The sequence below is a fragment of the Neopelma chrysocephalum genome, unplaced genomic scaffold (genome assembly GCF_003984885.1).
Source record: "Neopelma chrysocephalum unplaced genomic scaffold, ASM398488v2 Primary Assembly neopelma1_185229, whole genome shotgun sequence".
Classification (NCBI taxonomy): domain Eukaryota; kingdom Metazoa; phylum Chordata; class Aves; order Passeriformes; family Pipridae; genus Neopelma; species Neopelma chrysocephalum.
In genome coordinates, this window is record NW_020938651.1 from 1 (window position 1) to 15,296 (window position 15,296).

Below are 15,296 nucleotides of genomic sequence, written 5' to 3' on the forward strand. Positions count from 1 at the left end.
AGGGACATGGGGACAGGGCAGGGACAGGAACACAGGGACAGGGACACGGGGACAGGGACACGGGGACGGGGACAGAGAGACAGGGACACACGGACAGGCACACACGGGGACCCATGGACGGATGGACACACCGGGATGGACACACAGGGACGGACGGACGGATGGAGAGACGGACGCAGCGGGACGGACACGGAGGGATGGACGGACGGACGGATGGACAGACGGACACGCAGTCCCCACGCCAGCCCGGGGCTGTGTTGATTTGCCCAAGCAGGAGTTTATTGGCCGGAGCAGGAGCCGCCGGGAGCCGGGGCCCCTCCGGACATTGTGCACGGCCCGGGGGGGCTGTGACGCCTTTTCCCGGAGCTCCTAAATCTCAAATCCCCCTTCCCGGGGTTCGCTCCACCGGCCCCGGGTCGGGACAGTGGCACGGAGCTGCCTCCAGGGCTGCTTCCAGCAGGACACAGAACGCGGCAGGGGGAGGAAGCCGAGCTGGGACCGTGGTCATCTCCACATCCCGGGGGTCGTTCCCCCATCCCGGGGGTCGTTCCCCCATCCTGGGGGTTGTTGCCCCATCCCGGGGGGTCGTTCCCCCATCCCGGGGGTCGTTTCCCCATCCAGAGGCTTGTCATCCCATCACACAGAGGGGTTCAGCTCCAAAGGTGGTGGTGGGGAAGTCACCCAGAGATTCCCCTGCCCCCCCACCTCCAGGCAGCGCTGGGAATGCAAATAAAGTTCTTTCCTTTGGGGGCTGAGGACAAATTCCCCCTCTCTGAGCTCACTCAGTTGCTTCTGGCCCATCCCAGTCCAACGGTGGCACCCGGGATGTGTCTGAGCTGGTCACCCGTGGGGACATGGCCCCTCCTGGCTGGGACTTGGGGTGTTCAATCCCACTGGCATCTCCCTTTGGAAGTGGGCAGGGGGCGAGTGCTGTGGGACTTAGGGTGGGAGCAGAGGATGGTCAGCGGTGCCCCGAGTCCAAAACCACCCCAAGTGCTTCTCCTTCCCAACAGCCCCACTGTCCAGGCGAAAAAAAGAAGGGATTTGAGGCAGCCCAGCCCCAAAACATCCATAAGGGGATAAATCGGTTTGCACAGACAGCAGGGAAAGCTGCTCCTGGTGGGGAAACCACACGGATCCGGGTCCATCCCTGCCAACCTGCAAACAAAGCAGGGCTTCCAGGAGCACGAAACCAAACCCAAGGTACAAAACTCCTGCCCGGGAGCTCGGGAAAAGCCAGGTTGGCTTCTCCCTTCTGCCCGTGGCTGGCTCAGCTCCTCGGGACACCCGAGTCAGGAGATCTCGTTGCCGAAGACCTCGAGCACGAGCGGCGTGAGCTGCATGCTGTGCTCGGGCTGGAAGGACAGGCAGCGGTACTGCCGCGAGTGCTCCTCGTTGAGGCTCCGCAGGTCCGCCAGCTTCTGGATCATCTTGGCGTAGAGCAGGCGGCTCCCCGGGGGCGGGTGCCGGCAGCGGATGTAGGTCTGCAGGATCTCCGAGAGCCTGTCCTGCAGGGATTCCACCAGCGAGGTGTCCTGCACGCCCGGGCGGTCTGGGGAACACCGGGGATCATGGGAGATGCCGAGTTGGAAGGGATCGCCAAGGGATCGTCCAGTCCGACCCTCAACCATCCCCAGGAGTCACCCCGTGTGCCCCGGAGGAGCATCCAAATGCTCCTGGAGATCTGTGCCCGCTGCCCTGGGGAGCCTGGTCAGTGCCCAGCCACCCTTGGGGGAAAGAACCTTTCCCTGGGGTCCAACCTGACCCTGCCCTGGCACAGCTCCAGGACATCCCAGAATCCCAGAATCTGCCCACTTGGAAGAGACCCACCAGGACCACCCAGTCCAACCCTGTGCCCTGCACAGGACACCCCAAAATCCCACCCTGTGCCCCAAAGGATCACCCAAACACCCCTTGAGCTCTGGCAGCCTTGGCAAACCACCAACCCACCCACCCTCGGGGGGAAGAACCTTTCCCCAGGGTCCAACCTGACCCTGCCCTGGCACAGCTCCAGAACATTCCCTAGGGTCCAACCTGACCCTGCCCTGGCACAGCTCCAGAACATTCCCTGGGTCCTGTCCCTGGTCCACCCAGAGCAGAGCTCAGTCCCTGCCCCTCCTCTGCCTCTCCATGGATATTGAAGACCCCAGTGAGGTCTCCCCTCAGTCTCCTCTTCTCCAGCTGGACACACCAAGTGCCCTCAGCCCCTCAAGGTCCTTCTCCACCTTCGTTACCCTCCTTTGGATGCTCCAACAGCTCAATATCTTCCCTATACTGCGGTGCCCAAAACCACCCCCCATATTCGGAATGACTCCCACCCTTTTCTCTGAGGACACACCAACCCCTGGCCAGGTCCTACCTGGGGACAGGATGCAGATGGCCATGAGGAGCACGTGCTCTTCCTCATGAAGGTTCAGCTTCTTCAAGCCAACCTGGAATTTCACGAGCGGCTCCAGCAGGTCCATGCTGTGGCCAGCTGGGAAGAGAACGGACCTTTAGCACGGCTGGCTCTGGAAGAGGATCTCCCATGCAGATTTAAGGTCCTGCTCTGCCACCTGCACCCTCTGTTCTTAACGTTGGCCCTCAAATCCTTGAGTGGAAGAGGTTCAGGGCACAGTCCAGCACCTTTCCTGATGGGTGCAGAGGGAATGGCTTTCCAGGGAAAAACCCATGGGATTTCTGCGCCTGAACTTAAGGCTGGGACGAGATTCCTTAGCAGGGGAGGGTCTGGCAGCTTTACCTTGGGTGACGTCGCTGACCCTGTACTTGAAGTCGTTGCTGCCGCAGGTCCAGCTCATGTCCTCGAGGGTGAAGGACTGGTTGGAGCGCAGCATGATCACCTCGATGGCACTGGACTTCAGCAGGACAATCTGGTCCTCTGCTGACAGGTCCCTGCACCACAGGGAGGGGAGGTTGAGGTGAGACTTGTCCACGAGCAGAGGGACAGAAACCACCACCCCCATCAGGGTCCCATCGGTCACCCCATCCCTGGGGCAGCCCAGCTCTTCCCTCCCCACGGTTTCTGTGTCAGGAGTTCCTCCAGGTGCATTTGTCCATGCCCTGGGCACCAGCCTGGAGTGAAACAGGATCTGAGGGCCCTTCACAAACCCCTCAGGGTGCAGCAGCTCGAGTTGTTTCGTTGACAGAGTTTGGGTGAATTTTCCAGAGTTTGGAAAGAGAGGAGAGGAGAACCACAGGAAGGAGGAGAGACAGAAAACATCAAAGTAGGAACAGACCTGGGAAGGGGACAGAGCCGAGGGACAGCTGTGAAGGGGAAGCAGAGAACATGATCTGGCTGTGGAGGGTAGGACAGGATTCCCAAGAGTGGAAAACCGCCTTGGACACCAGATCTGGGAGCAAACGTCTCACCTGAATCCCGGGATCATTTTGGCAAAGCCGATCACCTTCTGGATGCTGTAGCTGACCAGGTCAGCCAGGTGTGGGAGCATGGAGAGCTGGGAGAACTCGATGTTCATGGAGGAGCTCTCGTCACTCTCCTCGGAGAGGACCAGGTTGGAAAACATCCGGGGCTCCACGGACTCTGGAGAGAGGGAGACGCTCAGGGCGTGATGGTGCAACACCCCCAGGAGGGTTTTACAGCTAAATGAGCCCCCACAGGAGGTAAAACAAGGCTCTGAAGTGTCAGGTTTAGGTCAAGCTACTGCATTTCTCCCCCTGTCACTCCCGGGGAAGCAAGTGTGGTACCTGGGAATGTGTTGAAGGCATCGGAGCCGAAGAGATCAGTGGAATCCTCCTCCGACAGGTCCTGGGTGAGGAGAGAGGAGGACTTTGTTGCCCCCCCGTTGGGGGGGTGGCTTCTCACGGGGGGCTGGAAGAGAAGGGCAGGGCGTGAGGAACAGGGCTGGGAAGGGGATGTGTGGTGGTTGTTCCCCATGAGCACCGAGGGCTCCGCAGGGGGATTTTTAACTCCTCTCTGAGGGGTGAGAGGGGTTTGGAACATCTTGGGGGTGCCCACGGGGGCGGGGGCGGCCCGGCCGTACCCGGAACTTGGAGAAGTCGGCGTAGGTGGGGTCGTAGGTTTTGCGATGGGCCTCGAGCAGGATGTCGATGACCCTCTGCTGCTCCTCCGAGAGCTTGGGCTTCAGGCTCTCCTTGAGCGCCTCCTCCTCCTTGCGCTTCAGGATCATCTCCCGCTTCCTCTGCACCTCCTCGTCCGTCAGGATGACTGTGGGGCAGGGGAAGGGGCAGAAACAGGGACTGCAGCAACCCCAGGCTGCGGCAGAGAGTGTCCCCATGGCCTGGATAATCAGTCATTGAACCCGCATCGACCCCACCCCGCTGTCACCTCGGCTGCCGGGTCACGGCTTCCCGCTGTGCCCGGCAGTTTATGGTGCTTTTAGGCAAGGGCTGGGTGAGATAAGGCCACATGAGCACTGCCACACGCCCGCTCTGCTCCCTTGCTGTTTGCTCTGTGCTTTCCAGGTGACCGAAATCCTGATCCCGCCAGACTCGGGTCAGTGGGTTCACCCAGCTCCAGTGCCCAACGCGGCTCCGCTCCGCCCCAGCTGCCACCCTGGGTATCCAGCAGCACTTCTGCAGCATCCCCAGGGGAGTTCTAACCTTATGTTTAAGCTAAGGGCACACATAAACACCCCCCACTCCCAGGGGTGGGTATTTATGGCTTGTGTTAGGGGTGATGGCTCTCGGAAGCAGCCAGGGGTTGGTGATACACTAGGATTGTCCCCTTTATTTAGGGAAGGGGAGCAGCCACAGACAATCTGGGCTCAAATTTTAACTTTATAAAAAAGAGCTTGGAGATGCCAATGGCTTGAGAGGGCTGAAAGAGAAGAAAAGCACAAGGGAGCTGCACAGATCTCTTGGGTTCAACCTCCATCCCTGTAGCCGCGTCACCCGCTCCCGAAAGCGCTTGGTAACACACATCCACCTAAAAATAGCAATTCCCCTTCCTCAGGCTGTTATTAGCCCTTTCACCAGGGCATTACAGAAAACCCCAAGCGTGTTATCTGATGCCGAGGTGGCTGAGCCTGCCCTGCGTGAGGAGATTTGACTCTGGGCGAGTCGAGGTGGAATTTGGGCCGAGAGGTTGGCGAAGGGCGGGGAGGGAGCTGCAGCCGTGGGGCTCCAGGCAAGGAGCTGTTTGCTGTCCCTGCTCCTTTAGCCAGCGGCGTTTTTCCAATCCCTTTTCAGACTTGCACAACCTCAGAGGGCACCAGAAGGTCTCGGAGAGACGGGAATGAGCAGATAGAGCTGAGAGGTCGCCTCGGCCGCGGGCGCGTTACGGCGGCTCCGCGGGGCACGGCGCGACTGCTCGGGGAGAAAAATCGAGAGTTTTGCCATCCCCCCTCCCAGTTCTTCGTACAAAAGCATCAGATCCATGTGGGCACTGCATGCAAGGGGAGAAACTGGTGGGGGAAGCCACGTGTGGGGCTGAGGAGGAGGATGGGGCAAAGGCGAGTGCTCGGCTGTGGCCGCGGTGCTGGAAGTGTCCCAAGGATTGGGGCCTCGGAGGGGATTCCTGCAGGTTACACCAGGCAAATTTGGGATCCTGCAAGGACTAGATGACCTTTATTGGTCTCTCCCAACCCAAACTATGATCCCAGGAACATTAGGAGGCATCCACAGAGTGGAATGGAAAGATAAGGATGTTTCTGTGCTGGGGTGAGACTGCCAGGGAAGTCAGCTTGGGATTTCCCACCCTCTTTTAGGGAATGCAGCCCTCAACCAGGCTGGCAACAGTCTGGCAGTGGCATTTCTCAGCCTGGCAGGAGCTGTTTCTGGTGATGAGGAGCAAACCTGAAATGCTCCATGCCAGAGGAACCAGCTTTCCCACAGGAGCAGGGATAACATGGATGAGGGATGTCAGCGCAGTGACCCCCCCACACTGCTTTATAAAGTGCTGGGGAAAAGGATTCGATGCTTATTTGGACTCACAGGAGGATGGGAGTGGGAATACAGGGCTGGGAAGGGCTCAACACCTGCACTGAGGTCCCAGCTCCCATCCCAGCTCCGAGCTTTCCAAGAGCCATCCAGCCACAGACTCCTGGCACAGCCGGCGCCGTGGCTGAGCCTCTGTGGGCTGCCCTGACCCCAAATCCGTGTGGAGGCCGAGATAACATCTGCCCATCACATCCAGCCAGACACTGGCCCTCTGTGGAGACGCCACAAGGCAGCAGGGAAAGCCACGGCCAACACCGCTGGGATTGTGGAGCACGAGGATACAGGGATACAGGGTGAGGATCCAACTCTGCACCCCTGGCCAAAACCAGGGGCTTGGAAGTGCTGCAGGACGGGGTGGGTGGGGGGGAGCAGCACAAAGGCTCCATCAAGCAGGAAAGAGCAGCCAAATATAAAAGAAAAAGGAAGTTTAGGAAACATCTGGGAGTGCCAGAGTCTGGCAGCAGCTCCCAGGCTCAGGAATAACACATCCCATGCTTAGAGCAGCAGGGATGTCTTGGCTTTGAGGGCCACCACCTCTTTGAGAAGTGGAGGAGAGCAGGAGAGGTTGTGTCCCTCCCTGCTCACCCTCACCCTACACAACCATAACCCTTCCTGCTCCCCTGAGCATCTGGGGAAATTCCAGGGAAATTCCTTCCCATTTCTGCTCCTCTCCCTGGCTGTGAGATGCTGGTTTGGTTCTGTTTTTGTGATCCTCCCCTCTGGGGATTTTCAGCCCTGAGATCATAAATCAAACCTCATGGGGAGGGCGCTGAGCACCAGCTGCTCAGGACTCCAGCCACATCCCAGCAAGCCTTTTCCTTGGAAAAGGGATAAGGGGTGCTGAGGGTTGAGTGGCACCACCTTCTCTGGAGAACACGTGAAGACTGAGAACACAGGAGCTGTTAAAGGCTGGGGGAGAAGGGGCAGAGACACTGGGAGGTGAATTCCCTGAGGGAGCCCATGCTGTGGATCCAACCCCCGAGGGATGGGTGTCCCTTCCTCAGCTCCAGGAAAAAGGGCAGTTTTGCAGGGAAGGAGTAATTCCCCCCCTCCCATTTTCTGGCCACCTAAAGCAGTGGCACAGCAGGTGGGATAGTCCAGCCCCAGCCCCTCAGCCCTGCTTTACAGCCCACTCATGCCAAGCGTCATCCCAGGAAAAAGCAGCAGGAAGGGAACAGGGCAGCCAGAGGCATCCCCAGGCTGGAGACCTGCCTTCCAGAGCCACAGGGACATTCCCAAACACAAACAACAGCCTTGTGGAAGACACCAACCCCCTCAAAAGCTTCAAGATGCCTTATTCCATCTAAAAATAACAGCAGTCTCCGGTGGCAAAGTCCATGGAAGGTTATTTTTAGTCCCGGGGGGTTGGTTTTGGTTAATCCAGTCACGGTTTGCTAACGGGGTCACTTACACGTTAACTCCCGTGGAGAACATGCCCGTCCCTGGCACCTGGAGCAAACAGCTTGGCATCTCTGCCCAGGCACTCTCCAGCCTGCCCTGAGTAATTAGTACAGGTCAAAACATCTCCCTCATTAGCTCGGAATGAGCCCCAAAGGAGCCGTGCGACCGGGTGGGCACCTTGTGCTCCCCAAAACACGGGGGTAGACAGTGCCCTGTGTGGCCTTTCTCTCCCTCTAGTTTAAAAGGATAATATCCAGGGATTTTTCTCTTCATCAGGGATCTTTAGGACCGTGGGATGTTTAGGTGTTGCTTCCCTGCAAACCCCTCCACGTTCCAATTTCCCCAAACCGCTCTGATTTCCCCGGAGAACCCAGAGGCTTTTGGTGGCACTGTTTGTTCCCTGCTCCCCACACGAGGCAAGGAGCACCCCTTCCATTTTCCAGGCTCCCAGGTCCATGGACACCCCTGCCCACGGTCTCCCAGCAGGAGCTGTTGTTGGGTTTGAACACCCCATGACCACCAACCTCCTCCCCAGGAGCCGGGCCGTGGAGAGCTCGTGCGACGTAGGAGGGAGCACGTCAAACACATTTTATTTTTAAAAGCTGCTTATCCATAAATACAGCCGAGGAAAATAAATATTTGGGCAACATTAGCGTGTTTGGATTGGGTTAAAAACTACTTTGCTTCCCTCTGCTGTTTACTTAAGTCTCTGCTGTGCACGTGGCTGGAGGGACCCACATGGCAGGGCCCAAAAAAAAACCAGCCCAGAGCTACAGAGGAGGAAAACACAACCCAGCTCTGTTGGAAAGGATAGAACTTTCTAATAATTTTAGTTAATGGTTTTAATTATCTTCTAATTCATTGTTTTAATTAATCATAACCAATAGATATTAATTATGCTGTTCTTAAATTACTCTTAGTCAGCATTCAGCAAAGTTGTCCTAAGGTGCTTTTGAGGGAACACAGCTCGGGAGAATTAAGTTTTAATTGAAGTTAATTAAAGTCTTAATTGAAATTAAGGTTTTGATAAACTAACTCTGATTTGCTTCGACCTACAAAGCCTGGGAGGGAAAGATGGATTGTTGAAGTTGGACACCTGGAATGCAGAATTTATGGACCACAAGGACATCTCACAGAAAGCAGAAGATAAAGAAGAGGCCAACAAAGACTCAGCCTTTGTGTTGGAAAGTCCCTACCGATGGAAAAAAGATACTAAAATGACTAAAAGTATGGACTAATTAACATAAAGAGTGAGAAATCAATAACCAATAGGTAGAACACTAATTAGTGAAAGAGAACTATGTAATTCAGAACCAATGAACATTAATTTCTTTGCTCAGACACAGGACACAAAGGGTAAGGAAAAACACACGCCCACTGGAATTTGCAGGACTGCCCCTCTGAAAGAGAACTGATGGGGGAAAATAACCACAAATATCAGCCTCAAAAATACCTATTTTCTGCTCCGAGCAGAGAGGATACAGGAAACATTCTGCCCAAATCCAAAACACGCAGAAAAATGTCTTTATGTAGCAACCGATAAAAACATCGATATATTTTAGGCATGGATATAATCTTCAGGTGTCAGGAGGTGTTTTTTTCTATCTAAACCCCACAATCAAATCCCAACTCATGCCTAAAATTTAACCAGCAAATTTACCATCACCCTCTGGAGTGCAGAGAGAGGCCCTCAGCCACGACCCAAGGAATTCAAGACGCAACAGAATCAACCAGCGTGCCCAGGCATCCACCACAAACCTCCCTGGACACTCTCACAAAAAGCTGATGCCCCTGGAGAGCCGGGAAAAGCCGCTTGGCCTCGGGAAAAAGCAGCTCCTGGATCACCCCAGTGCCCACGGGGATCGTTAAACGAGCTCCTCTCAGATGATTAACCCACCACATCCGCTGCCCTTTGAGTCCTGGGAGGGTGTCCAGGTTTTGTGCTGCCCTTCCCACCTCCTGGGGATGGAGAGGGAGCTGGGCATGGCCCAGCTGGGGCTGGGATGTGCCCCGGGGTCGTACTCACACTCCTTCATCATGCCGATGTCCACGCAGCGCTTGAGCCGGCACGCCTGGCAGTGCCGCCGGTTGTCCTTGGTGATCTTGCAGTCCCCGTTGAAGGGGCAGGTGAACATGGCCTTCCTCTTCATGCTCCTCCTGGGGAGGGGCAGAAAAACACCCAGTCAGCCCCGGTTTGGCTCTCCAAGAGGCTGCTCCAAACCTCGGGAGGAGACGGGAGGACGAACGCAGCTCCCGGAGGACAAAATGCTGCCAAGGAGGTGTTGGGGGTGTCTCTGACCTGGCTGTGTTCAGCTGGAGAAGGTCAAGAGAAGACCCTGAGATGAACTCAGCTGGTTAGAACCCAGTGCTAACAACACCAAAGGTGTGGGGTCAACCCCCTCACGGGCCATTCCCTTAAAATCCGGACTCGATGGTTCTTGTGGGGCCCGTCCAGCTGGGAATATTCTGGGATTCTGTGAAGTTGGAGAGGCTGCACCTGGTTGGGTGCATCTACAGCTTTGAGTTAGAAGTTCAGGCACTGCTGGACAGTGTGGAGAAGGAGAACTTACAAGGACACAGCCAAGAGGTTCAACCACAGGTTAATCCCAGAATGGTTTGGGTGGGAAGGGACCTTAAAGCCCATCTTGTTCCAGCAGGGACACCTTCCACTAGACCAGGTTGCTCCAAGCCCTGTCCAACCTGGCAGGTAAAGCAGCTTTCTGGATCTGAACAGGTATTTTGAAGGCCATGAGATGGGTGGAAGGATTGCAGAGAAACACCCCCAGCAACAAAAGAAAGCAGAGTGGGGGCCGTGTTATTAAACATTTACCCACCTTCAAGCCTGGCTTTGCTGGAATAACTGGCTGGAGCACATGTTTGTGTGTGCAGGAGAAAGAAATCTCACTGCAGGATACAAGAGAAACAACACTTAAAATAACAAGCCTCTCTTCCACCAAAACCACACTGTGCCATGTTCACCCACCGCTGCAATCGGGGCTGTAAATCTTCCAAGGACAAAGGGTCAAAGAGGCAAAGCCAAAAAATCTTCCAAGGCAAAGGGTCAAAGGGTCAGAGCCAGAACCTTCCAAGGCAAAGGGGCAAAGCCAGAGCTCCCAGGAGGGCCTTTCAGCAGGGTGAGAGGCTCTAAAATGGCATTTTCTAGGTGGAGCTGAGCTGCTCCATGCAAAGGGCAGTTTCTCTGTTGCCTCTGGAGATGTCACTTTGCCTTGGATAAAGTTCCTCGGTGATCAAAGCTCCTCTCTCCGTTTGGGAAGGTTTCTAAAGGTGCCTGGGTTTAAATGAGGTGATTTGGAACGGAGGCAAACCAAGCCCTGGGTGCTGCCAGGCTGCAAAGGCAAAGTGGGGATGTTCCCAGGGGAAGAACAGGACGGAGATGCAGCTCCAGGAGAGCTGGAGAGACTTTGGACAAGGGCCTGGAGGGACAGGACAAGGGGGAATGGCTTCCCACTGCCAGAGGGCAGCGTTAGATGGGATATTGGGAAAGAAATTCCTCCCTGTGAGGGGGGGGAGGCCCTGGAATAGATTTCCCAAAGGATGCCCCATCCCTGGAGGTGTCCAAGGCCAGGTTGGACAGGGCTTGGAGCAAGCTGGGATGGTGGAAGGTGTCCCTGGCCACGGCAGAGGGGTGGGATGAGATGAGTTTTGAGTTCCTTCCCATCCCAAACCGCTCTGGGATTCCATGAATCCCTAAATCTGCCACCAAGTCAACGCTGAGTTCAGCACGAGGATGAGGAGTCTCCTGCCACAAAGAGCCCCTCTTGGAGCACTAAAACCCCTCTGCAAGACTGAGCTGACAGGGCACAACCCCTGCATCAAAGGGGAGGCACCAAGGGGGTGACACTGAGGGTGACACTGAGGGGCTCCCCCAGCCCTGACCAGCCCCATGCAGGGAGAGTATAAATATAAATATAAATATGAATAAATATAAAATATGTCCTCGGGCTGCAGAGCCAGCAGCATGTAATTAGAGGCTATTTTAGAAAGGGAGATGTCGACAAAGAAACTTTGCTCTCCCTTTACCTGACATGAATAAATGCTTGCAGGAAAATTAATAGAGGAGAGAGGGCTGGCAGAGCCCTCCCTGACCCACCTCACGCCACGAAATCCCCGTTTCACCCAGCCACTGGCTCTCAATTTGGCAAACTTCAGCTTTTCCCCGGGGTTTCCCCTTTTTCCAAGATCAGCAGGACATCTGCTGCCCCAAGGACGGGGACAAACACGGCCCAGCTGGAGGGCAAGTCAGGATTTGGAGCTGAACGCCCTAAAAATCACCCACTTTGAGTGAAATAACTTGTGTCTATGAGCCTTTGGGACCAGCAGGCAGCTCATCTTTTCCCCCACAGCCCAGGGCAAGGCCGGGGAATGCACAAACAAGCCGGAGAAACACGAGGCCCTCGGGCAGGGAAAGATGTGCCGCGTCCAAGGGCAAGCCAACATTATGGGTTTGGAATGAAAATTGCAGTTTACGCGAGCCCAGGGCACAGGAGCTGCTTTGCTGCCCCTCCAAGGTCCCGGCTGGTGGCTCCCAGGGGCCCCCAGTGACACCAGTAGGGCCGGGGAGGGGCTGCCGGTCCCGCAGCGGGAGCTCACCACGTCTGGCTCCCGTGTGTGTTTTTATAAAGCTCCAGAACCGGCCATTTCGAGGCTCGTTTCAGAATCCCAGGCTGCTAAAAATAACGAGGCTCCCTCCCTGCTCCACGCCAGCCCGAGGGTGGGAGCCAAGACACCCGGGGCCGAGGGGTTGGCAGAGCTCCCAGGTTGTGGGGGCTGCTCCTGGGGGTGGGAGATGGGGACAGAGCTCCCAATGTCACCCCTCGGTGCTGCTGAGGGCAGGGGGACTCCCTGGAGCTCTCGGGATGCCCCACCTTGGGGGCAGAAAGTGGGGAAAACCTGCAAGGAGGAACCAGGGAAGCCGCGGAAGCCTCAGCCAAGGGGCTGTGGAATAAATCCCTCTGGCTCAGGTGCTGCTTCAGAGCTCCTGAGCAAACAGCAGAGCCCAATAAAAGGTCCCTGTTGCCCTTGGCATCATCAGTCAACTGGACTTTGAAGCCAGCAGAGCCGACAGCCTGTTTGTGCCCCGGGCTACGTGCGCCCGGAGGTGCCAATAAAGTCCTAATTAACGGGGTCATTAAACCCAGGACCTCCTGGGGGACTTTGAGCAGGGGGAAATCGTGTCCCAGGTACGTCCCCAAGGCAGGTGAGAGCCACCAGGGGGGTCCTGCAGCAGTTCTGCTGCCGCCCCCACGAGCCAAGGCTCAGGTCGTGTCCCTCCACCACCCGCACGAGGCTCCAGGAGCAGCAGGATCGGTCCCAGCCCGGCCCAGGGAGGGACAGAGTCACCTCACAGGCAGAGTTCACCCAGCAAAAGCTGGGAGACAGCCCCTGGATTCAATATTCCCATGATATTCCCAGCTGCTCGCCCTCTTCCAGCCCTGGGAGTGCCCAAAAATCCATAGCAGGGCAGAGATTTTCTCAAAGATCTGCGAGCTGGGAGTTGAAAATCAGCGAGTGGACACAGTGTGTTATAAACCCCGAGGTGGCAAAGGGAGGCACAGCTTCCCCCAGGGCAGTTTTAGTGCCCAGGCTCTCCCAGCAGCAGAAAGCACTTCAATGCTGTGGCAGCAGCAAGAATTAATTAATTCAGGGGTTGAAAAAGGCGGGTAAAGGTGCCAGTGTAAACAAGAGGGGAACACACCAAGACCTGGCCTGGGGAGAGCGTGCCTGGAAAGCAAGATTAAAAAGCAGCAAGAGCCTTAAATTGAAAATAAAGGCTTTGATTGGGGCATGAAGGGCTGGCTAGGGAGGAGAGCTTCTCACACAATGGTGTCTGCTCAGAAATACTGTCCCAGGTGAGGGTCCTGCACGATTCCAGGGGTGTGACAACAGAGATGGGGCTCAGGGGGGTGCAAGAGCCACGTCACACTCAGGAAAGGGGCACTGGCCATTCCAGGGACCAAAAGCCAGCCTGTTGTCACCACAGGGATGGGGAAGGTGGCAGGGAGACCAGAGCAGAGCAGGGGAGAGCACCTGAGAGAAGAGTTTAGCAGCAGGAATTGGGGAAAGTGTCGTGGTGACTTGGCTGGTGACTTCAGAGCCACCGTGGCTGAGAACAGGTCACGGAAAACTGTGGCCTGTGAAAACCCCCAGATTTCTGCCAGAGGAGGAGTTATGGCTTTGTTGCAGAAGTTCAAGCCCTGCAAGAGCCCAGCTCAAAGGTGTAAACTGGGCCTTGCTGGTGCAGAACACTTGAGCAAGGCTCTTCCCAGCCCATCCCACGCCATCATCATCATCATCATCATCACGTGCCTTCATTTCACCAGCAATTAGTCATTCTCTCACTTGATGCAAGTGCCCTGGACTGCCATGAGGATGGGTCAGTCCTGGAGCATCGCTGGGACAGGGCTCAAACTGAGCCTTCCCCAAAATGCTGCCTCCCCTCAGCCTCCTCTTCTCCAGCTGAACACACCGAGTGCCCTCAGCCCCTCCCCTCAGGGCCCTTCCCCACCCTCGTGGCCTCCTTTGGATGCTCTTTAATGCCTTAAAATCTTACATTTTGGTGCCCCAAACACCCCAACGTGGCGGGTGCAGAGCAGGACAATCCCCTCCTCACCCGGCGATGCCCCCCCAGGCAGGACACGCTTGGCCCTCCTGGCTGCCAGGGCACCCCCAGGCCCTGGCACCGCTTTCCAGCGCCTCATTCCCGGTTCCTGCTCACCTGAAGAAGCCCTTGCAGCCCTCGCAGGTCATGGCATTGAAGTGGAAGCCGGTGGCCCTGTCCCCGCAGACGCCGCAGATCCGCGGCACGTTGCGGTCGCCGTCGCCGGAGGGGTCGGGCAGGGACGTGCTGGCAGCCCCGGGCTCCATGTCTGGGGGGGATCAAAGCCAGGGGTTTATTTTGTCAAGCTGTTATCACGGCGATACAAAAAGCCAGTTAGATGCAAATAAAGGATTTTTGGTGTTTTGGGGTTTTTTTTCCCCCACCCGCCTTGGTTTTGGCGGGAGGAACTCGCGTCCCCAATTTGTGTCCCCTCTGGCTCCGGGGGCTCCCACCACCACCAAGCCGGGTCTCATGGGATCACAAGGTGTGCTGAGCTGGGAGGGACCCACAAGGAGCACCTCAGCCCTGCGCAGGACACCCCAAACCCCCACCCTGTGCCCCAGAGGATCACCCAAACGCTCCTGGAGCTCTGGCAGGCTCAGTGCTGTGCCCACTGCCCTGCCTGGTGGTGTCCCCCCTAAAACCAGGGCTGATCCCCCTCCCCACACCCCGCAGAACACACTCACAGCCCTTTGTGGGAGAACTCCTACAGCTCACCCCACACCCTGAGGGTTTCCTTTGCCCCTTTTCCTTCAGAAAGCCTTGAGCAGAGCAGAACTGGCCCTAAACCCCAGGGCAGGAGGTGACACAGCCCAGATGCAGCAGAGAATTTCCCTTGTGCTCTGACAGGAAGTGGCATCAGCTCCCGTAAGTGAGAAAATAACCTGAACATGACTCAAAATGAAGATTGTTTTTTAAAAAAAAAAAATCCCTCACAGGGCTGTAAATCAGGGTGGGAGGAAATAGTGTTCCTAGGGCAGATCGCTGGAATGAGAACTAAATGGAGCTTTTAAAAGACTCTCCCTGCCTTGTGATATCCGCTGGCAGAAATCTGTCTATTAGGAACACTGAGTATCTAAAAGCACCAGGAAAATAAAGGTTGTAAAGTTCTCCTGGTGCCATATCTTGGCAAAGGTCACACCGAGGCTGTGGGTGCAGCTCAGCTCACCCTGGGAGCTCCCAGCAGCTCCTGTGCCTCAGTTTCCCCACACAGAGGACGGAGTTGTCCCCTCTGTGCATCTGGGGATGAGAAATTTTGAGCTGATTCAGGAGCATCATGCAACCTTTTTTTTTTTGTTTAAAGCCTGGCTGAATGTTGTCTCCACAGGGGCTGATGCCTCCCTGCATCTCAGCTGCT

General features: G+C 56.2%; 1 protein-coding gene across 1 annotated transcript; it reads right to left on the bottom strand.

Moving 5' to 3' along the window:
- Positions 1-1,053: 1,053 nt before the first annotated feature.
- On the bottom strand, positions 1,054-14,205 carry LOC113962808 (vitamin D3 receptor-like). The gene is made up of 8 exons (XM_027673579.1): positions 14,057-14,205; positions 9,347-9,477; positions 4,002-4,186; positions 3,706-3,829; positions 3,370-3,541; positions 2,741-2,892; positions 2,360-2,476; positions 1,054-1,552 (listed from the first exon to the last, which is right to left on the bottom strand). Exons 1-8 carry the CDS (start codon positions 14,203-14,205, stop codon positions 1,293-1,295), a joined length of 1,290 nt encoding a protein of 429 aa, XP_027529380.1. The 3' UTR covers positions 1,054-1,292.
- Between the last annotated feature and the right edge of the window lie 1,091 nt (positions 14,206-15,296).